The sequence below is a fragment of the Primulina huaijiensis genome, chromosome 16 (assembly GCF_012295235.1).
Source record: "Primulina huaijiensis isolate GDHJ02 chromosome 16, ASM1229523v2, whole genome shotgun sequence".
Classification (NCBI taxonomy): domain Eukaryota; kingdom Viridiplantae; phylum Streptophyta; class Magnoliopsida; order Lamiales; family Gesneriaceae; genus Primulina; species Primulina huaijiensis.
This window is the reverse complement of record NC_133321.1, coordinates 3,981,615-4,000,352: the sequence shown is the minus strand read 5'-3', so window position 1 is coordinate 4,000,352 and position 18,738 is coordinate 3,981,615. Positions and strand designations below refer to the sequence as shown.

At 34.2% G+C, this 18,738-nt stretch overlaps 3 protein-coding genes across 3 annotated transcripts; 2 read left to right on the top strand and 1 right to left on the bottom strand.

Moving 5' to 3' along the window:
- Positions 1 to 1,500: 1,500 nt before the first annotated feature.
- LOC140960920 (heat shock factor-binding protein-like) lies at positions 1,501 to 4,033 on the bottom strand. Its single transcript, XM_073419242.1, has 5 exons — positions 3,921 to 4,033; positions 2,428 to 2,481; positions 2,223 to 2,246; positions 2,097 to 2,139; positions 1,501 to 1,826 (listed from the first exon to the last, which is right to left on the bottom strand). The coding sequence occupies exons 1-5, from the start codon at positions 3,921 to 3,923 to the stop codon at positions 1,687 to 1,689; spliced, it is 264 nt and encodes an 87-aa protein (XP_073275343.1). The 5' UTR covers positions 3,924 to 4,033; the 3' UTR covers positions 1,501 to 1,686.
- Positions 4,034 to 5,241: 1,208 nt separating this feature from the next.
- Positions 5,242 to 7,061, top strand: LOC140961482 (xyloglucan 6-xylosyltransferase 2-like). The gene has a single exon (XM_073420037.1). It carries the CDS (start codon positions 5,527 to 5,529, stop codon positions 6,910 to 6,912), a length of 1,386 nt encoding a protein of 461 aa, XP_073276138.1. The 5' UTR covers positions 5,242 to 5,526; the 3' UTR covers positions 6,913 to 7,061.
- Positions 7,062 to 10,749: 3,688 nt separating this feature from the next.
- On the top strand, positions 10,750 to 18,334 carry LOC140961936 (probable histone-arginine methyltransferase 1.3). The gene is made up of 15 exons (XM_073420731.1): positions 10,750 to 11,121; positions 11,648 to 11,710; positions 12,084 to 12,186; positions 12,651 to 12,791; positions 12,973 to 13,076; positions 13,168 to 13,266; positions 13,382 to 13,451; positions 13,898 to 13,994; positions 14,577 to 14,631; positions 15,277 to 15,360; positions 16,188 to 16,265; positions 16,798 to 16,901; positions 17,111 to 17,283; positions 17,370 to 17,521; positions 18,029 to 18,334. The coding sequence occupies exons 1-15, from the start codon at positions 10,924 to 10,926 to the stop codon at positions 18,086 to 18,088; spliced, it is 1,581 nt and encodes a 526-aa protein (XP_073276832.1). The 5' UTR covers positions 10,750 to 10,923; the 3' UTR covers positions 18,089 to 18,334.
- The last annotated feature ends 404 nt before the right edge of the window (positions 18,335 to 18,738 follow it).

The window sequence follows — 18,738 nt, the reverse complement described above, 5'->3', positions numbered from 1 at the left end:
TATAATATTATGTTGTGTATGTTAATGGGCTTTTCATGTGTGTGAATGAAAATTGAGGTATGATGGGTTTGTCCCACATAGGGAAATTAAAGTGGTATAAAAGAACTTATATTGTGTTATATTTTATGAAAGTGTAATAACGATTGGTCAAGATGTTCTTTCTCGCACACACCGGTGCAACAAGGTGTAAATCATTGGCCTGTTTTGAACTAGAAAAGGCTTTACTTGTGTGCAAGCATACGAGCGCGACCTGGGTGCATTGAATGTCGGACCGATCAAGGCAAAAATCTTCTAGCTAAGCTATGCCATCTTTTACAATTTTTTTCCCTCAGAAGAGACCTTTCACCTGCCCTATGAGACCTTTCACATGTCTGACTGTTGGTGCTCCATCTGACTGGCTGTTGGTGCTTTGGCTACCTATTGATGGCAACCTTTGGCCTTTCGTACAGATGCTATCAGCGCGTATAAATAAAAGATGTTCCAAGGCCATAACACACCAGAAAACACATCCACTTTCTCCCTCGTTCCTGCATTATGCCTCCTGCTTGCATACTGCTTGCGTTCATGCGTGTTCCGCTGATAAAGTTCAGGTACTATTTCGTTCGTCGGTGTGGTGATTTGTGCAATATCACTGCAGGTCTACCCATTGTATCTTGAGAAACAGTTGTTCGGTAAAATGCTCGAAGCACATATCGGATGAGACGAATCTGTTTTAAGGAAATTGTACTAGCTACATGATTCAGTTTGGTTTTGTTCTTACATACGCAATACTTATACATTAAACGATGTACTTATTCTGATTACTGCGTTGTTTTTACAAGTTCGCTTCTACAATTCTGTTATTAGCAATTTTGATAACAGAATTATAATAAAGAGAACCTTGAGGTCGACAATGTCTTGCTTTTACAAGTCGTGTTGAATAATTGTCACTAGTCTTGTGCCTTTGAGAATGAATCTTGAATTTGATTAAGAAAGGACCTTGAATTATGTTGATAAAATCCTTGAAGTTGCCAACAATGCGCTATTGCTTTTAAAATAAAGTGTTGAATAATTTTCACTATTTTATCACGTTTAAAGAATGAATCTTGAATTATTTGTCTGTTTTGCGTGGTTGACATCTTGAGTTCTATGATCTCAATCACAATATACTTGAGCACATACTACACTACGTACTACAACATATAAAACAGTTGAAATTGCATTTAAAAAATATTAAAACTATACTTATAGTTCGTATTTCTAATCACATACTCGATTCATATGTATATCAAAGTTACCTAAAACTCTCTTGTTTATTTAAAAATCAATCTTCAAAACAAGTGATCTATTAAATAATTAAATATAACTCTACCGAATCTATTATGGCACAACAAAACTCATGCTTAACTTATATACACTCGAGGTGATAGAACTCCATATCAATTTCACATTTCTCTGCGTAAGATGATCGTTCAAGTATTGTATATTTCTGCTAATCAACAAAGCTGCATACACGTCAAAGGAGCACAAAAAATATAAGTAATTTTGCCAACACATCGTCACACATACTTGGACCATCAACCAAAAATCTCAACTTCAGAATTTCTCCAAATTGGGAAATTGGGGCTGGTACAGTTTCAATTCAAGAAATCATGAACAAAGAAGACACAACATCCAAAAACGTATACATAAACAAGCCAATGTCATTTAACTATCGTCAGCAGACTTGGGGTCATCTCTTGCCTTCAATGGAGCTGAGGGCGATGGAGAGCCTTCTTGACCCATTTCATTCCTAAGGTCATTGATACTCTGCTCAAGTTCATCGATCCGGTTCCCCATTTCATCAAGTGCAATGTGGTCAAGGGTTGAAATCAATAATAATATGTCAAAAAGGTCAGATAAGATTTTCATGAGAAGATTCACAATATATCGGTAATGCTATTGTGCAACTTCGTTTCTCAATCCACTACACTGTGTGAATTCTTGGGTGATATGTTTCGAAAAAAACTTATAAGCATGCTAAAATATTGTGGTTAAATTAAATATCAAGAGCTAGCATTGGTAAAAGTGTATGCCAGGATCAATATCATGTCCTTTATATAGTATTTGAAGGATATTTTTCGAAATGATGGATTCAGACATTGTCTGAAACCTAGTTTGCTGCAAAGAGAGAATAAATATCAGCAATGCTATTGAGTGTAAAAGAAAATGAAGCACAAGAAAGATTGATATTAATTACTAACCATTTGCTGAAGTAGGTTTTGCACCTAAGCATAAACAGATAGATAAGTTAGTGTAAGGAGTATTAGCAATGAATCACTTCCAGAAAGCGAAAGAAATGTAACTGCCAGCACACCCCCTCTTTCCAGAACAAAGAAAAAGGATTACAGATAAATATAAAATAAGATAAAATAAAAACGAAAAAGAAGTCCTTGGGATAAAACTTACAAATGCTGTCATATCAGAAGTGCTCTGTTTTGAGTTCTCTGCATCATGTCCATCCTGTCAGCAAAGAAGCGACAACACATAAGTATTGCAAAGGAAGACAAATTATAACAAGGCACGGCTTCTGGTCTTAACAGGTCGCAACAATGAAGAACAGATTGACAGATTGAATGCATAAACAAAAAACGGATGGATTATGACAAAGACAAACCATAAATTAATTTACTCAAAAATAGATCGATGTGCCTAATTAGAACAAGCAACATAAATTACATGATCCTCACCTATATAGTCCATATCAAATTAGGATGATAAAAAAGTACTTTCTCTCATAAATACCTCAAAGTCATTCTCAACATTGACATATCATCTACATTCTAGCAGACAGTCGCCCCGTTCTTCCTCAAATTTAGTATAAATGAAAAAATCAACTTCACAGACACAGCACCCCTCAGATATCATCACTTTGTCAAACTTGTCATGTCACCATACGAGGATTTACAAATTTTATTGTAAATGAACGTATCAAGTTCAAGAACACAATACCCGTTGGACTTATTTAAATACATACAAGGATTTACCAAGCTTACAAATATTTTCTAATTTCCACGCTGTAAAACCAAGAGCTAATTTATAAATTTCTTCATTAGCCTCCTCATTCAATAACATTTTTAATAACTATTTAGTGGATAAATGGTAGGGAACTTAGACTTCAATTGAGGAATATCCACTAACAACTCATCAGCTTACTCTCATTAGATTAATCAATGAAGTTCTAACTCCTAAACATGATAAACAAAAATTGATTCAATCTCATCATTAGTTGCTTCTCTCCAAAAGGGGACATCAAGTGATATTATCACTCCGTCACATGTTAAAAGGGTTCATCATCAAAATTGGTAGGTTGCAATAACATCAAATTGGTAAGTTGAACTGATGCAATAGATGAATTTTCTCAAACATAGATCAATATTCTCATTTGATGCAAGTGATAAAAATACAAGTGATAAAATGATTCATGTTTCTTATCTCACAATAATACTTATATAGTCACGACAATAATATGTTTTGAATGCCAAAAAAGTTTGCCTTCACTACGTTAGGCAGCTTGTTGATGTATGATTCAGCCTAAGCGAAATGTTTAAATAACATTTCTTCATTTTTTAAATATAAGGTAATAGATAGTACATAGACAATTCCAGCCCTTGCTAATCAATAATTGCTTTCAAAATTCAACAAAACACAGTAAATAGCCCATATTACGTAACCCAACACGACAACATTTTCCATTTTAAATAATTTACCTTTTATTTGTATCCGTACTAGGATTGGAAAGAAATTACTCAAACGAGATTGAGATTCAAAATCTAAAATGTGCAATATAAGCAAAAAGCGACACGAATATCTGAAATTAACTATCGAACGATTCGAGAACAAGTTTACGAGCTTCAAAAATGGGGAAATTAAACTGAAAAAAAAAAAAGCAAGGAATTTACCATTTCTTCGTATCCGTACTGGGATTGGGTGGAGAAAATTTGCAGCAAAAATTTGTGAGATTTTGAAATGGATGCTGAATTTAAACATGAAAGGCGGATGTTGGTTGGGCCCGGTTGGGGCTCGATGAATGGGCTGCAAAACCCAAGCTTTTGGACGGTCTCTAGTGGGTCCAACAGGGCGGAGAAGTGTATCAGTCGGCCCATTACATGTTTTTTTTTTACTTTTTTTTTTTAAATGGATAGATAAACCGGGTATCCGAGATTCGTTAAACTAATTTTTTTTAAGGATGAAGGATTTCAATAGACATAAATAGGAGAGTGAACGAACCAAATCGAGACGAATGTGAGAAAAATTTAAAAGCTCAAATTAGTTTTACTCGAGTTCGAGCTTGACTCGAAGTTCGAAAATTTAAAAAATTTAGCGCGAATTCGATTCGAATTAAAGCCGGAGTTCGAGTTTGGCTTGAAAGATTCGAACATTTTCGATAATTAATAGAATTATCGAACAAAATAATTAATGATCGAGTTTGACTCGAAAAAAGTTCGAACATGTTTGAGTTCGTCTCGTATTCGATAAGATCGGATACGAATCAAATATTTTTAAAACAAACTCGAAAAATTTACAAACTGAATCGATTCATTTACGACATAAACCATATCCATATTTGGTCAGCTAATCTTGCTTTGTGCCTAAGATAAATTCAGATACGACCACGTTATTCATATGGTCGAACTAGACATTTTATATTTTTTAAATCATTAAATTGTTACTATAATTTATATAGATTGGAATCAACAAATGGTTTGGTCGACCAATACTTGATGCACTATGACACGCATTTATTTCATCACCTTCGATATGTGTGTATGTGTATGTCAACTTCGAAGTGAAATTATATATTTATTACACTCTTGTGATTGATATAAAAATGAATGATCAAACAATTGAATGAAATTATTTTTAAAAATCAAACTATTTTTAAAAAAAAACTTAAAATAACGATTACTTAATCAATTGTTTAATATTACTAATATTATTACATATTTATGTAGTATTATTACCATAATAATGTTATTATTATTATTATTACTATTATTATTATTATAAAGCAGATGGGTCAAATTTTTGGTTTATATATAAACAAAAATTCTGATAATCGATCACGCTAAATTTTTTATTTTATTATATTTATTTTTATTGTGAAAAATTTAAAATATAATATATATATAATATATATGTATGATAAAAACTAGGTCAGAACGCGTCAACTATCATGGTCTGGCTGAGCTATAAAAAAGACAGAAAACGAAGTAAAATATTCTTGTCCGAATCCCAAGTCTTTACACGGGTTAAACTAGCACCTCCACCCTTTACTGCTCTCCACCGACGCAAATTTTTCACCTTCCCTCAAGAAACCCCTCTCAATTAGTCAGTTTCCTACTATATCCCTTCTCCCCAGATCCCTTTTTCTCCATTCGACCCTGTAAAAGCAACCTACCCCAGAAAAAACCCGGAAATTAGAGTTGTGGGATTTTTCGCAGCTCATTCTTCACTGTCATAATCAAGATTTCAAGCTCTCAGCTCCTTTGAAGTACCGGAGGCGTCATGCTAGCTCGGGTCCTCAGCCAGAGACGCGTGCTGCAGCTTCAGCGCCTTGCGCGCAATGGTAAGTTGACCCTTCTTTGTCTTTTCCTCACTGTGATAGTTCTGCGAGGAAATCTTGGAGCTGGTAGATTTGGGACGCCGGAGAAAGATCTAGATGATATCCGTGACACGATTTCGTATTTCCGCAAGCGGCACGAGCCGCGGCGGGTTTTGGAGGAGGCGACTCAAGGGGAGCGGGGAAGTGGTGTTAGTGTGGATAATGGGAACAATAACTATGCTGACTTCGATATAAGGAAGATTTTGAAGGATGAAGATGACGGGGTTGCGGAATTTACGAGGGATTTGTCTAAGCCCTATACTTTAGGGCCGAAGATTACGAATTGGGATGAGCAGAGAGGCGAATGGTTGAAAAATAATTTGGATTTTCCGAATTTTCTGGGTCCGAACAAGCCGAGGGTTTTGTTGGTTACTGGATCTTCGCCTAAGCCCTGTGAGAATCCTGTGGGGGATCATTACCTGTTGAAGTCTATTAAGAATAAGATTGATTATTGCAGGGTTCATGGGATCGAGATCTTTTACAATATGGCATTGCTCGATGCGGAGATGTCTGGGTTTTGGGCGAAGTTGCCTTTGATCCGGAAGCTGTTGCTTTCGCATCCGGAGGTGGAGTTCTTGTGGTGGATGGATAGTGATGCTATGTTTACGGATATGGCGTTTGAGGTGCCGTGGGAGAGGTATAAGGATCGTAATTTCGTGATGCACGGTTGGGACGAGATGGTTTACGACGACAAGAATTGGATTGGTTTAAACACGGGAAGTTTCTTGCTTCGGAACTGTCAGTGGTCTTTGGATATTCTCGATACGTGGGCTCCTATGGGGCCTAAGGGGAAGATCAGAGAGGATGCAGGGGCGCTCTTGACTCGGGAGCTGAAGGATAGGCCGGTTTTTGAGGCAGATGATCAGTCTGCAATGGTGTATATATTGGGATCGCAGAAGGATAAGTGGGGTGACAAGGTTTATCTCGAGAGTAAATATTATTTGCACGGTTATTGGGGGATTTTAGTGGATAAATATGAGGAAATGATGGATAATTATCATCCAGGGTTCGGTGATCACCGATGGCCGCTCGTGACTCACTTTGTGGGATGCAAGCCTTGTGGGAAATTCGGGGATTATCCAGTCGAGCGGTGCTTGAGACAAATGGATCGTGCATTCAACTTCGGGGACAATCAGATTTTACAGATGTATGGATTTACTCACAGATCACTCGCTAGCAGGAGAGTGAAGAGAACGAGGAACGAGACTAGCAATCCACTTGAAGACATGAGCGATCATCTTGGATTGCTTCACCCTTCGTATAAAGCTATAAAGGTACCATCTACTTGAATATTACAGAAATGGATACCCGAATCGAAATCTAAATTTGAATTTTATTTTTTGTTCTTGATATTTAATATCTTGTTATTGGTAACAGTTTCTTAGTATTGTGGTCATTGTATTCCTTTATTTATGGCAATTGTCCTGTGATGACTAAACTTGGTGTTCCTACGAAATTGTTCTAAGGCAATTGCTTGCAAATGTTGCTGATGAAATGCTACCAAAGCATTCCACCACCATATACTGTAAAGTGTAAACTTTCTTGTTGACATTAAAAGAATAAGAGTTTTTTTTTAAAGAGAGAGTGAGAAGTTTGCGCAGAGTGCGAAAATGAGTTATTGTTTTTACGGCCTATCGGGTTTTTTTATCGGTAAATCAAAATTCATTGATTAAAGAATGCATACGAATATATTGAGCGTATCTAGGATAAAACGTCCATGAAGGAGTCATAGGGATATAGAATGTGCATACGTCCGCATGCATCTGAATTTCGAAATTCATGCTGTTTCTTGACGCCCTATGTGATGTAAACTCTGCAAGACATGGCAAGAAATCGAGCCTTCACAAGTCGAGAAGTGTATACCCTATTATGAATATGGTTTCAAGGATGGTCTCGGCCGGTCTGGTCGCAAGCCATTACCGAACCCCGTCTCAAGAGCTATTGCCGATGCTACATGCAAGAAATAAGTAACTGGTTGATTCCATGGACACAATACATAACAACACAGGTTTTTTGTCTGAAACCAGTGGTTAACAAATCCCTCCTTAAATTTTGTCATGGGCGCCAAGCCACAGAATGACCGCGATTAAATTCGAGATAAATACGCGATTAAATTTGGTGTTTAATATCAATTTTCATCTAAGAATTAGTGAAGATCTAATTTCTGATCAATTTGATTCTTAATTGTTATTCTTAGTTCTATTTATACTTTTTTGATACTAATCTACATATGGACTTGTATTTCCTTGTGCTAGATTGTACCTTTGTTGATGCCTAATCTACACCTCTTACATGAAAATCAATGTTAGAAAAAGAAAGAAGTAAGATTGAGCAATGATTAGAAGAGATTAATCGTAAATCGCAAGTAAAATGAGACATTTTTTTTAAAAAAATTAGAAAAGTATAAGGTTAACCATACTTTAACGCATAAAAAGGCGTGGAGGTTATAGTTTCATCATCAATATAACAACAAAATAATTTTTTTTAGTAAAATAAAATATATTGTAACTTAATATTTTTTAAAACGATAGCAAATTAATTTGTCATTCATTTTTATCGATATCAAAATTTAATATATTAATTTTTCATGTTAAATTTTCAATAAATTTTTTACTTCAACGTTTTATCATGTGGGAAGTCGCAATTTCGACAGTGTTATCATTCGGTATGCACTGGATAATCATCAGATTAATGTAGTAGTATGCAAATCACGCTAGTCTGGTAAATCATATCGAGGAAGCTTTGCGCGACAGGCTCGCCTGAAAACATGGACGAACCTTCTCTCTACACACATTGATGGTGGCAAAACCATAAATTTGATACTATCTGAACTAAATAACGTAAACATAAAAATATATTTTTTAATCAAATTGAATATCCTTGTACAATCTCTAATATGTTTAATCAAATTTATAAAAATAATAAATTATCGTAATAATTGTTAATTTATTATGAACTTCTTAAAATTCTGAACTTAAATATCATACGTCATATGTTATATAGTTTCATTTAAAAAAAAAAAATTGTCATACATTACTATACAATCACAATAAAGTACTTTTAAATAAATAATCAAATTGCTAATATTAATATGTTTTATTAATTCTATCGATTGCAACTATAGACATGATGTTTTCAATAAAATGAGTGACGATTGGGAGAATGATAGTCCATTGTTTATGTAGAAAAAAAAATATTTTTAACAGTTGATAATAAAACTATTGTACAAAGTTTTCAAAATATGAAAGATCGAAAGATCAATTGTAAGATAATTATTATAATGCTTAATTATTACTTGATTAGAAGATTTATATTGTTTGATTGATTAATTATAGTATATTATTGTCTACATTAAACAAACATTCTAGCTCCATCCTCGCTCCATTTAATATTAGTAACTGATACTCCATGGATGAGCTCCTTACCTTAGCCCATCAAGAACATGCCCAAATCTTCGGCCCAAGTGGAAGGTAGACCTATGACATACCCATGTATTCTCCTATAAATACCAGGTTTGAGTATATAATTGAGTTATTCACTATATTGTTTTCAACAACACTTTTAGATGCTCTCCATTTATATCCTCAGTATTTGATTTGAGAGTCGGAGGGACTACGTCGGGACACCCTCTTGGCTCCCTTCTAACGCTCTTCTTCGTGATTTCAGGCTCAAGGCAAATTCAAAATCTGCGTCTGGACTAGTATAACTTACTAGAATAATCGGACCTTAAATTTTGAGTGAATATCAGTAACCAAATTTTTATTTACTCTACCAACTCGGATATCGAAATTTTAATCATGCTTTGTGCTTTAACCATCTCGTCAAATCGAATATTTAACTATTTGCGGTACTTTTTGTTTCATATTTTTGCTCAATGTGAGGGGCTTTGAATCAAAGCATCTTTAGTGTGTGGTTTGAAGTCACAATAGCTTTATCTTTTGTCCCAAAAAAATTGATATTATTCCTTCCTTTGGTAATGTTAATATTCCTCAAATAATGTTGAGATTCCAACTTACCCTTTTCAAATCAAACATATTTATGATACTTTAAATGTTACATAATTAATTCAAACACTTATGATTTCTTAATGAAATTTAGTATGAAATAACATTCGATCGAAAACGATCGTCGAAGGATATTGTTTATTTGATACGATATCTCAAAAATTATTTCGGGCAAGATCGAAAATGACTTGTAAGAATTCATAGAGGACATATATTTCACTAACAATTTTGGCTCATTTAAACATCGACACAAGTTTATATGATAATTTATTTGTAATTTATTATTGATCAATTAATTATTCTAACTTAATGTATGTTTTAATATCGTAAATGCACTTTTTTTTTCTTATTTTAAAAAGTTACTTTATAAAATATTAATTATTTTAATAATAAATTATGTCATTAACTAATTTATTTTATTATTTTTTTTCAATTTTGATTCATGATTATTTTTAAATTTATGATTGCAGATATATTTTAGTTACCCCGACGTCTTATTAGTATTTTAATATGAATATATTATTTCGTGAACTCATTCGTAATTTCAACATATTTCATCAATTTTTCCTTAGTTTTGTAGAAAATCATTATTAATCTGAACTTTTTAAAAATTAAAATATACTTCATGACATAAAGATCACATTTGAATTTTTTTTATTAAATACAAATAAATTTGATTGGGATTTCTATGAATCAAATTGAGCCGAATATTAGTAAAAATCTAATGCTCAAATTAGGTTTGAATTAAATATATTCGAGTTCAAGCTTGTTTCAAAACTTGAATTGTTCTTAATTTTTTTCTCGAAATCTTCGAACTTATTCACAAGCTATTTTAACTATCTTTCAGATATTAATGTTCGAAAACACGAAATGTCCAAATATACATTTAATATATACTTATATTATATTAATAAAATATTAAAGCTCGTGACGAGATGTCCACAAATTATTGAACAAAATAATTTTACCTCGAGATTGATTCGAAAAAAATTCTAACATGTTCGAATTGAATAAATTCGAATATGAATAAACCAATCATTTCAAAAAATTCGCTGACCAGCTAAATTCGTTAACGAAAAGAACACCCGAAAATATTTTTCATTAGATCATCAAAGGTTGTGCACATGAACCTGCCGCACCCGATAATCGAATCCCACCATCTACGGCTCCTAGGCAAGAACATCGAGGCAGAGGAGCTTTATACATATGCATTAATTACGAAGTCACCTTCTCCACTGTAAACCCTAGTTTCTCTCAGGCGAATTCATTTGCGATTTCGAACTACTTGTAGAGCTAATGGGGGTCTCAGCAGATGACAATAAGCCCAAGGAGAGAGACTTTTTGGTTGCTTCGATATCGCAGCTGTCGATTTCTAACTCCACTGCTTCGCCGGTGGTGGCGCGGTTTCGCTCCGAGTTTGGAGTGCCGGAGCTCCGGTTCGAAGCGGAGTCGAATCCGAATGGTTCCGTACACTTCGACCTCCGAGCTTGCCAGGTCTTTTGTTTCTCTTTGTATTGCATACCTTTTTATGTTATTCGGTTGTTTATTTATGTTTTTGAAGTTGCTTTGGCAATTTCGCTGGATTAAAGGTTGGGATTTATTGTGAATATAGTGTGTTGAGAGTAAGTGTGTGTTTGTATTATTTATTATTATTATTATTTTTTATTTGCTTGCTAGTGGCTAGGGGCTGGAATTCTTGATTGTAGAACACTGAAATTAGTTTTCGATGCTGGAGGAAGTTGGAGTGTTTGCACATAATTCGTATGGAGATGAGATTACCTAGTGAAGGATTAAAATGTTGTGGTTCTCAATAACTTTCAGGGTTTTCCACTGGGAAAAGATTAAATTTTTCTACATCATTTACAAATTTGAATGCATTTATTAAATCATTCACAGTTCACACACAATTCGATGAATTCGGTTGGTTTATAATGATTTTATGTGCTACTGTATTTCGTTTCCTTTTTTTTAAAAAAAATTCAGGATGGCTTGCTTAGATATTATTGTATTGTTCGTCCAGCTTTACATGCTCAGTCCGATTGAATCAGTTTGCATCCTTGAAGCTTCTGAACTAAATAAAGAGGTACGGTGGTGTTACTTTTTTTTAATTTGTTTGAGTACTTATTGCATCTCATTTTTTGATCTATTGTTTGTCAATAGTGGACATTTTGGCTTCTTTCACTCTGAGGATTATCATCACTGCCTGCTCTTAAACTAAGTTTTTTTTCTTATGAATTTGATTTATTCATCAAATGAAGTTTTTGTGGTCCTTGATAATATTGTAGTCACAGAGTTTGCTAAAATGTTTCGTGCTCTAAATTATATACATTAGAATTAAAAAAATCATGGCTGCTATGGTACTTTTAATCAGCATTTCCTTGGGAAAGGCAGAACAATTTTGTTTTCTGAATTAAATTATAGTGAATAACGCTATTTGACTTTATGCTTTGAACCAGAAAAGCTATTCGAGGGGACTCACCATTCAATTTAGAAACGAAGAGGAAAGTAGGGCCTTCCATTGTGCATTTGAGCGATGTAAGAAGGAAGTGGTTGTTCAAGGTCGGTTTTCAATATGTATTATATGTCATGGAAGTTGTGATTGCAATGTTTCATAATCACATTTTCATGGGTTCTTACTATTTATTGCAGTTATGAGTTAATTGTAGAGATTTAAGGGAATCATTCTTTAAATTCAATGCTCGTTTGATTTTAATGCGCAGCAATTTTAGTATATAGCATTTGCGGTTTGTTTATTTATTTATAAATCATGAAGCAGTCATTGCACCTTTTGCAAAAAATAAAATAAAATAAAATTATAGAAGTATGAAAACCTTATTTAGATTGTATTTTTCTGTGATTTGTAGCCCCTTAGAGAAAGGCTATCCCTTCATGTCAGTTTGGATCATGTTTGCCTTTGTCACCATTACTTGGTTGTGAAGTAGACATAAGAGTTTGCATGTGTTAACTTTTAATTTCAGAAAAGCGCCTAATCAGGTTGAAGTCTATGTCATTCAATTTCACAGGATCATTGTTGCCAAATGGACCTGTATCATCCAAAAGCAAGTTTGATGACAAAATAGAAGCATCTTCTGCCAAGATGTACTTTCATTACTATGGACAGCTTCTACACCAGCAAAATATGTTGCAAGATTATGTGAGGACAGGTTGGACCTCAGAACTTCTGTGGTTCTTGTTTTGAGTATATTGTCAAATGTTGAGGTCTAGTATTAATGCCCATTGGAAATCCATTTGTAGGATGCTCAAGAGCTTGTCGTACTTCTGTAGCTGCACTATTTACCATAAGTCTGCCTCTGACTTACTCACATGATAAAATTTGTGTTCCAGGAAGTTATTATGCTGCAGTGATGGAGAATCGTGTGGATTTTCTTGATCGCATAGTAGTTGATGTTGGTGCTGGTAGCGGCATCTTGTCGTTATTTGCTGCTCAGGTTCTGAAGTACTCATTAATTCTTTTCGGAGTTTATATTCGATCAGCTTATCATTAAATATCACAAATCAACGCCAGTAATTTTCTCTCAGGCTGGTGCAAGACATGTTTATGCTGTGGAAGCATCAGAAATGTCAGAATATGCACGCAAACTTATAGCTGGTAATCCGTTGCTTAGCCAAAGAATAACAGTGAGTGTTCTGTTGTTGCACTTTAACTCTTTCTGAGAATAGACTTTTTACGCTATTCGTTTTTAAGACCTTTTTGCATACTCTAATCGGTATTTTACTATTTTATTATCTGTAGGTGATAAAGGGTAAAGTTGAAGAGGTTGACTTACCTGAGAAAGCTGATGTTTTGATATCTGAACCAATGGGTACACTTGGTTACTTTACTTTTCTAATCTAGCATAATGCAGCACTCAGAATGTGTTGGAATGATTCATTTAACTAAATTAAACGAGGACAAAAAACATGCATGTCTTTTTTTTTTAGGGACGTGGCGGTTTTGACTTTCGCTAAATTTTCCAAAAATAATGGAATTAACTTTTCAACAACAAATTCTGAATGGTTCGTCAGTGCTGTTAGATGATATGTGTTTTAGTTTTTCATTTTTTTTATCTTCCTGTGGAGCTCTCTCCCTCTTTTTTGGAGGGGGCAGGGGGTAGGGGTGGTTGGTGGCTTTTCTGTAGTTGCCTGCAAGTGAACTTTATGATTTATGCCTATGGCTGCAATCGAATTTTCTGTGCCCTCTATTTGACATAATATGTTGTCTGAAATATAATCTCCCTACATTTCATGATGACTGTTTTTACTCTTTCAGGCACTTTGCTAGTCAACGAGAGAATGCTGGAGTCGTACATAATTGCCAGAGACAGATTTCTTGATCCAAGTGGGAAAATGTTCCCAACTTTGGGAAGGTGAATCAAATTATCACAGGTTTTTTACGTGACTGCTTTGTATGCATGAAAAAAATTCAAAAAGTTATCTGATTTGTGTAATGAATTGAAGACCGACCATGCTGTTGTTTGATTATTTATGCTTGAGTGGGGTTTGAAATTAATCTGGATCATGCTTATTCTTATGACTTTCTTTGTTTCCATCTCGCAATTCTCTCATCTATTTCCTTGACCTGTAAAATATATTCATACTAATGTTGCTTTGTCTTCATTCACAACTTATCATAGGGTAAATCTTGGTAAAATTCTTGACCGATAATCTGTCAACATTTTTTAAAAATGAATTCCTGGTATAGCTGATTCTCGTACCCCTTGAGCGGTAAATTTCTTGTTTTGTGCATCAATTTTGAAGAGTTGACACCTTTTTATTAAAACCAAAAGAAAAATAGAGTTGATGTTTCACCGAATTGTGAACGCCTTTTCTCCCACGCATCTTCATTCGATTCGATATTGAACGCCACTCGCCAGGACCAGTGGTCTTTTTTCCTCTGTGTTGTCCAGGTTTTCCGTGTTTAACAATTTGCACCTGTTTTTGCCTTGTAGAATACATGTGGCACCATTCAGTGATGAATATTTATATATCGAGATCGCGAATAAGGTGTGACCTTTTATTCCTATTGTTGTAATTAGTTTTTGATGCGGGGAAAACAAAGAGACATTAGTATTCACTGATATAACCTATATATCCTATATACTGTACTATTTAATAAAGTTTGGGCTTATCATAATAACTACTTTGGTATGGCAGAATCTCACTCTAACTTCCATTCCGAATTAGTAGAAATACAAAATTATCCCTATCCTCATATTTTCTCTAATTTCCGTTTCAAAATTTTTATTTGTAATAATTTCCTATTAAATTATCCAGTACAAATCTTCAGCCATGACTTACACACGCCATCACATGAATTTTTTTTGTCAAAATTTTTATTTATTGTGTTTCTTTTTCCAAAATAAGTATCAATGCAAAATCATTTATTTTTTAGTTATCTTTTGATGTACTAGAGATAAGATGCAAACAATTGAGGATTTCATTGTTGTGGTCTTGGTATTTATTTTTTCATTCAATGTTATAATCCATTGTGTTATAATTTCATTTTCTTATATTTTTCAAGTAACAAGTCTTTGATATATAATTGTGAATTGTCATAAAATCACACTATTTTTTCTTTCGTGACCTCCCTTTTATGTTACTTCTACTGATGTAAATGGAGATTCAATTTATTTCTTAATACCCATCCAGGCCTTGTTTTGGCAGCAGCAAAATTATTATGGCGTTAATTTGACATCTTTACATGGAACTGCATTTCAAGGATACTTCTCACAGGTTTCCTTCGATACTAATTGCTTCAGTATGCTTTTTATATTTTTATATGTCGCTGCACTGGCTTGTAGTTGTGTACCCCTTTTTTTTTTATCATCCTAAACTATTTTGTAGTATTTTTATTTTTATAGGTAATCCATGGTATAAAGATTCAAAACCACTCTATATTCTCATTTTTCTTATGATTCAAATATTCTCTCACATGACATAATAAATATCTACGGATAACGAAATATTTCCTGGTTTGAATTATGACTTACGGGTAACTTCTGTAACATTTTTTACACAAAATATATAGATTTTGTTATTTAAAAATGATCTACTGTGTAACTAATTTTCCATTATTGTTTTATATTTTCTGATCTGAGTTGGCATGAAACCACATGTATTATGTGAACATGACATGGTACTAATATCAAATGATCTTGATGTATTTAAAAGATAATTTAAGTAATATAAAAGTTTTCAAGATATTTTGGAAAATATAGGGCATTGTAAACTTAATTTAGCAAATCATGTATCATAAATTTCTCATTAAAAGATAAACAAATGGGAATTCTTCTGCCAAGTTAGAAAGAGGTTACAACGTTGAAAGGTTTTCCTGTAATTTACAAAACTTTGTTATTAATATGGAATTTACACAGCACATTTAAATAATGAAGGTTCTATGACTCTTTCCATTTTTTAATATCCATACTAGGTTAAACTTTGTGATTTTCATGGTCTTCCACTCTTATCTCATTCTTAAGCCCAACCTAATGTACAATAGTTGGTATCCATCCGTATGTTACCTCAGAGGTGACCGAACTAACATTCTCTAAACCTTGCAGCCAGTGGTAGATGCTTTTGATCCAAGATTATTGGTGGCTCCCCCAGTCTCCCATGTCATAGACTTCACTTCTTCGAAGGTGAATTTCAGCTTTACTACCATATCATGTGCACATACATCCAACTTCAGAATTCATGCAGTAGTAATAGTTAATTTTCTCGTTATTTTGTTGTGTAAAAGAGAGTTGCTTCATGTGAAACAAGATAGTTCCTTAATCTATATTTCTTTACTATAGCTGTGTAATTAACTAGTAAAATCAGCTAGAATCCATTCCTTAACATCGTTTATGTGTATAAAAACCGAAAGGTATTTGAATCATTTTAGAAGCTATTAACCCTACTCATGGACATTTCATTTTTGTATCCTGTAAACAAGTCTTGGAACCAATAGAAGATTTAATAGTTCTTTTTAAATATTTTCTCTACAAGTTCTATGATACATGTGTAAAATTCTGGTTATATCAAAAGTCTGGACAAAGATGGAGAGAGCTTTGTATATTTTCTGACAGGCTGTTCAGATAATATGAAGGCGCAGACAGAGTTGTACTTGTCATAGAAACTTCCAAGTACGGTTTAATTTGTTAATGTATTCATCATTTTTTTTTTGGATAGGAGGAAGATTTGTATGAAATTGACATTCCATTGAAGTTTGTTGCTTCCGTTGGCACCAGAGTACATGGTTTAGCTTGTTGGTTTGATGTACTATTCAATGGGAGGTAATGGCTAGAAGTTGTGCGTAGTTGCATTTGTAGATGTATCTCAAACTTATTCCTTTGCCACATCTTGGAACTCATAGAACTACGGTATTTTGCTAGACGTGTTTATGTTTTTAAAGAATTCCCAATTAGGATAAAGTATTAAATGAGTTGTAGGTTGTTTGTAATGCTGCCTTTGACATTGATCATAAAACTTATTTCATCCACAGCACTGTACAAAGGTGGCTTACCACTTCCCCTGGTGCACCTACAACACACTGGTACCAGCTGCGCTGTGTCCTGTCCCAACCTATTTATGTGATGTCTGGACAAGAGATAACAGGTCGACTCTTTATGGTAGCCCATAAAGCTCAGAGTTATACCATTCACCTTACATTGTCAGGTTGGTTCTTATTGTTATCTTAATCCTGACTGAATCTTTCTTATCTTTTATTTATTTGCTAATCAGTCATTCATTCGTTTATGTAGCTAAGATGTGGGGACCTGGTGCTGAACAAGGAGGAATACTACAGACATCATCCGGCAAACTTGAGCTAAAAGAGCCCTATTATCGGATGTCTCAACCTCAGGTATATCCGATGGCACAAGAACAACAATCACACCAGTTATTGCAATCACAGGTAATGATCATGTGATGGTACTTAAAAGTACTGTCTTTGGGGTTTGCGGGTGCTTGGTGTACTATTTTATATAATGTCAGATTGCTTAATGAGAAAATCACCAGTTCCAGTTCATTACTGTGATCTTTTTTCTCCCCTATATTAAAATAAGGATATTTACGTTCAATTTCATTACTTTAACACTTCCTGAGCTTTGAACAAGTAAAAAGATCGATCGTGAGGGTCAACCACTCAAATTTGGTTTACCTTACATTTTATGACCTTGTCATGAGGAGTGTTTTTGTCACCTTACAAAACTGTGTTAGTGTTGCAGTCAGCCATATCACATGGAGTATTTACGTAATCATATAAGGTTCAGTGGATGATGATGAATTTTACCTTAGCACCAACTGGTCTCTTGGTATCAAAACTTAAAAGCATTATGAAAATCTGAGACCTGTTTGTTATCTGGTTTGTTTCTCTTGTAGAGTATGTGCCCGTTACCTACATTTACAATCTGCATTACAGGATTTACAAATACAATCCCAGGACGAGGACGTTTCAGATTTGTTCCAACAACCAATGTGATTCCATGGACGAGTAAAAATCCCACTGATTAGAGACACCTTTGAGTGCTTCTGGCATTCTCTTGTATCGGTAACAATATAGTGCATTGTAGCTCTTAACACAATCAACGAGTATGTTTCCTTCTCTATTGTAATTATGCCGGCATCCTTCGATATCCTATTGTTTTAGCATCCCCTAGAGTGCCGAGTACCATGCCTAAATATTCAAGCTAATATAATGGTATGAATCAAACCAAAGTTATGTGCATCTGTGCTTCGAAAATATAGAAGGAAAAATATGTGCGCGTAGTTCGAAAAAACTGCCTTCATGTGATGATGTGCCAGATTTCCACTTGGATCAAGATTTCATATTATTTGCAGGTTTTTTTTTGAAACTATGTTGTCTTCATTTGGTGTTGGTATAGTCCGAGTTTCGATGGTCTTTGGCAGTAAGGGAAATTCCATGAAGGCATAGTTGTAGTAGTCCATTTCCCCCCGTTATTTTCTTCTTTTGGTTTGTCTTGTAAATGAATATTTACAAGAAACAAATACAGGGACTTTTATTGCCATGGGTGGAGAAACCTACATCGTGTGAAGCATTTCATTACGGCATTAGTATCACAACGAATCGAAAAGTATCTTAAACGAATAAATATTTGGCGCATTATCATT

Bases quoted from the DNA above. Each gene is read 5' to 3' on its own strand.
- LOC140961482 (XM_073420037.1), top strand. From the start codon at position 5,527: ATGCTAGCTCGGGTCCTCAGCCAGAGACGCGTGCTGCAGCTTCAGCGC.
- LOC140961936 (XM_073420731.1), top strand. From the start codon at position 10,924: ATGGGGGTCTCAGCAGATGACAATAAGCCCAAGGAGAGAGACTTTTTG. The intron at 11,711-12,083 runs GTACGGTGGTGT...GCTTTGAACCAG, and splicing joins CTTCTGAACTAAATAAAGAG to AAAAGCTATTCGAGGGGACT. The intron at 14,632-15,276 runs GTGTGACCTTTT...ATACCCATCCAG, and splicing joins ATATCGAGATCGCGAATAAG to GCCTTGTTTTGGCAGCAGCA.
- LOC140960920 (XM_073419242.1), bottom strand. The intron at 2,247-2,427 runs GTAAGTTTTATC...GTTTATGCTTAG, and splicing joins CTTCTGATATGACAGCATTT to GTGCAAAACCTACTTCAGCA. The intron at 2,140-2,222 runs GTTAGTAATTAA...CTCTCTTTGCAG, and splicing joins AAAACCTACTTCAGCAAATG to CAAACTAGGTTTCAGACAAT.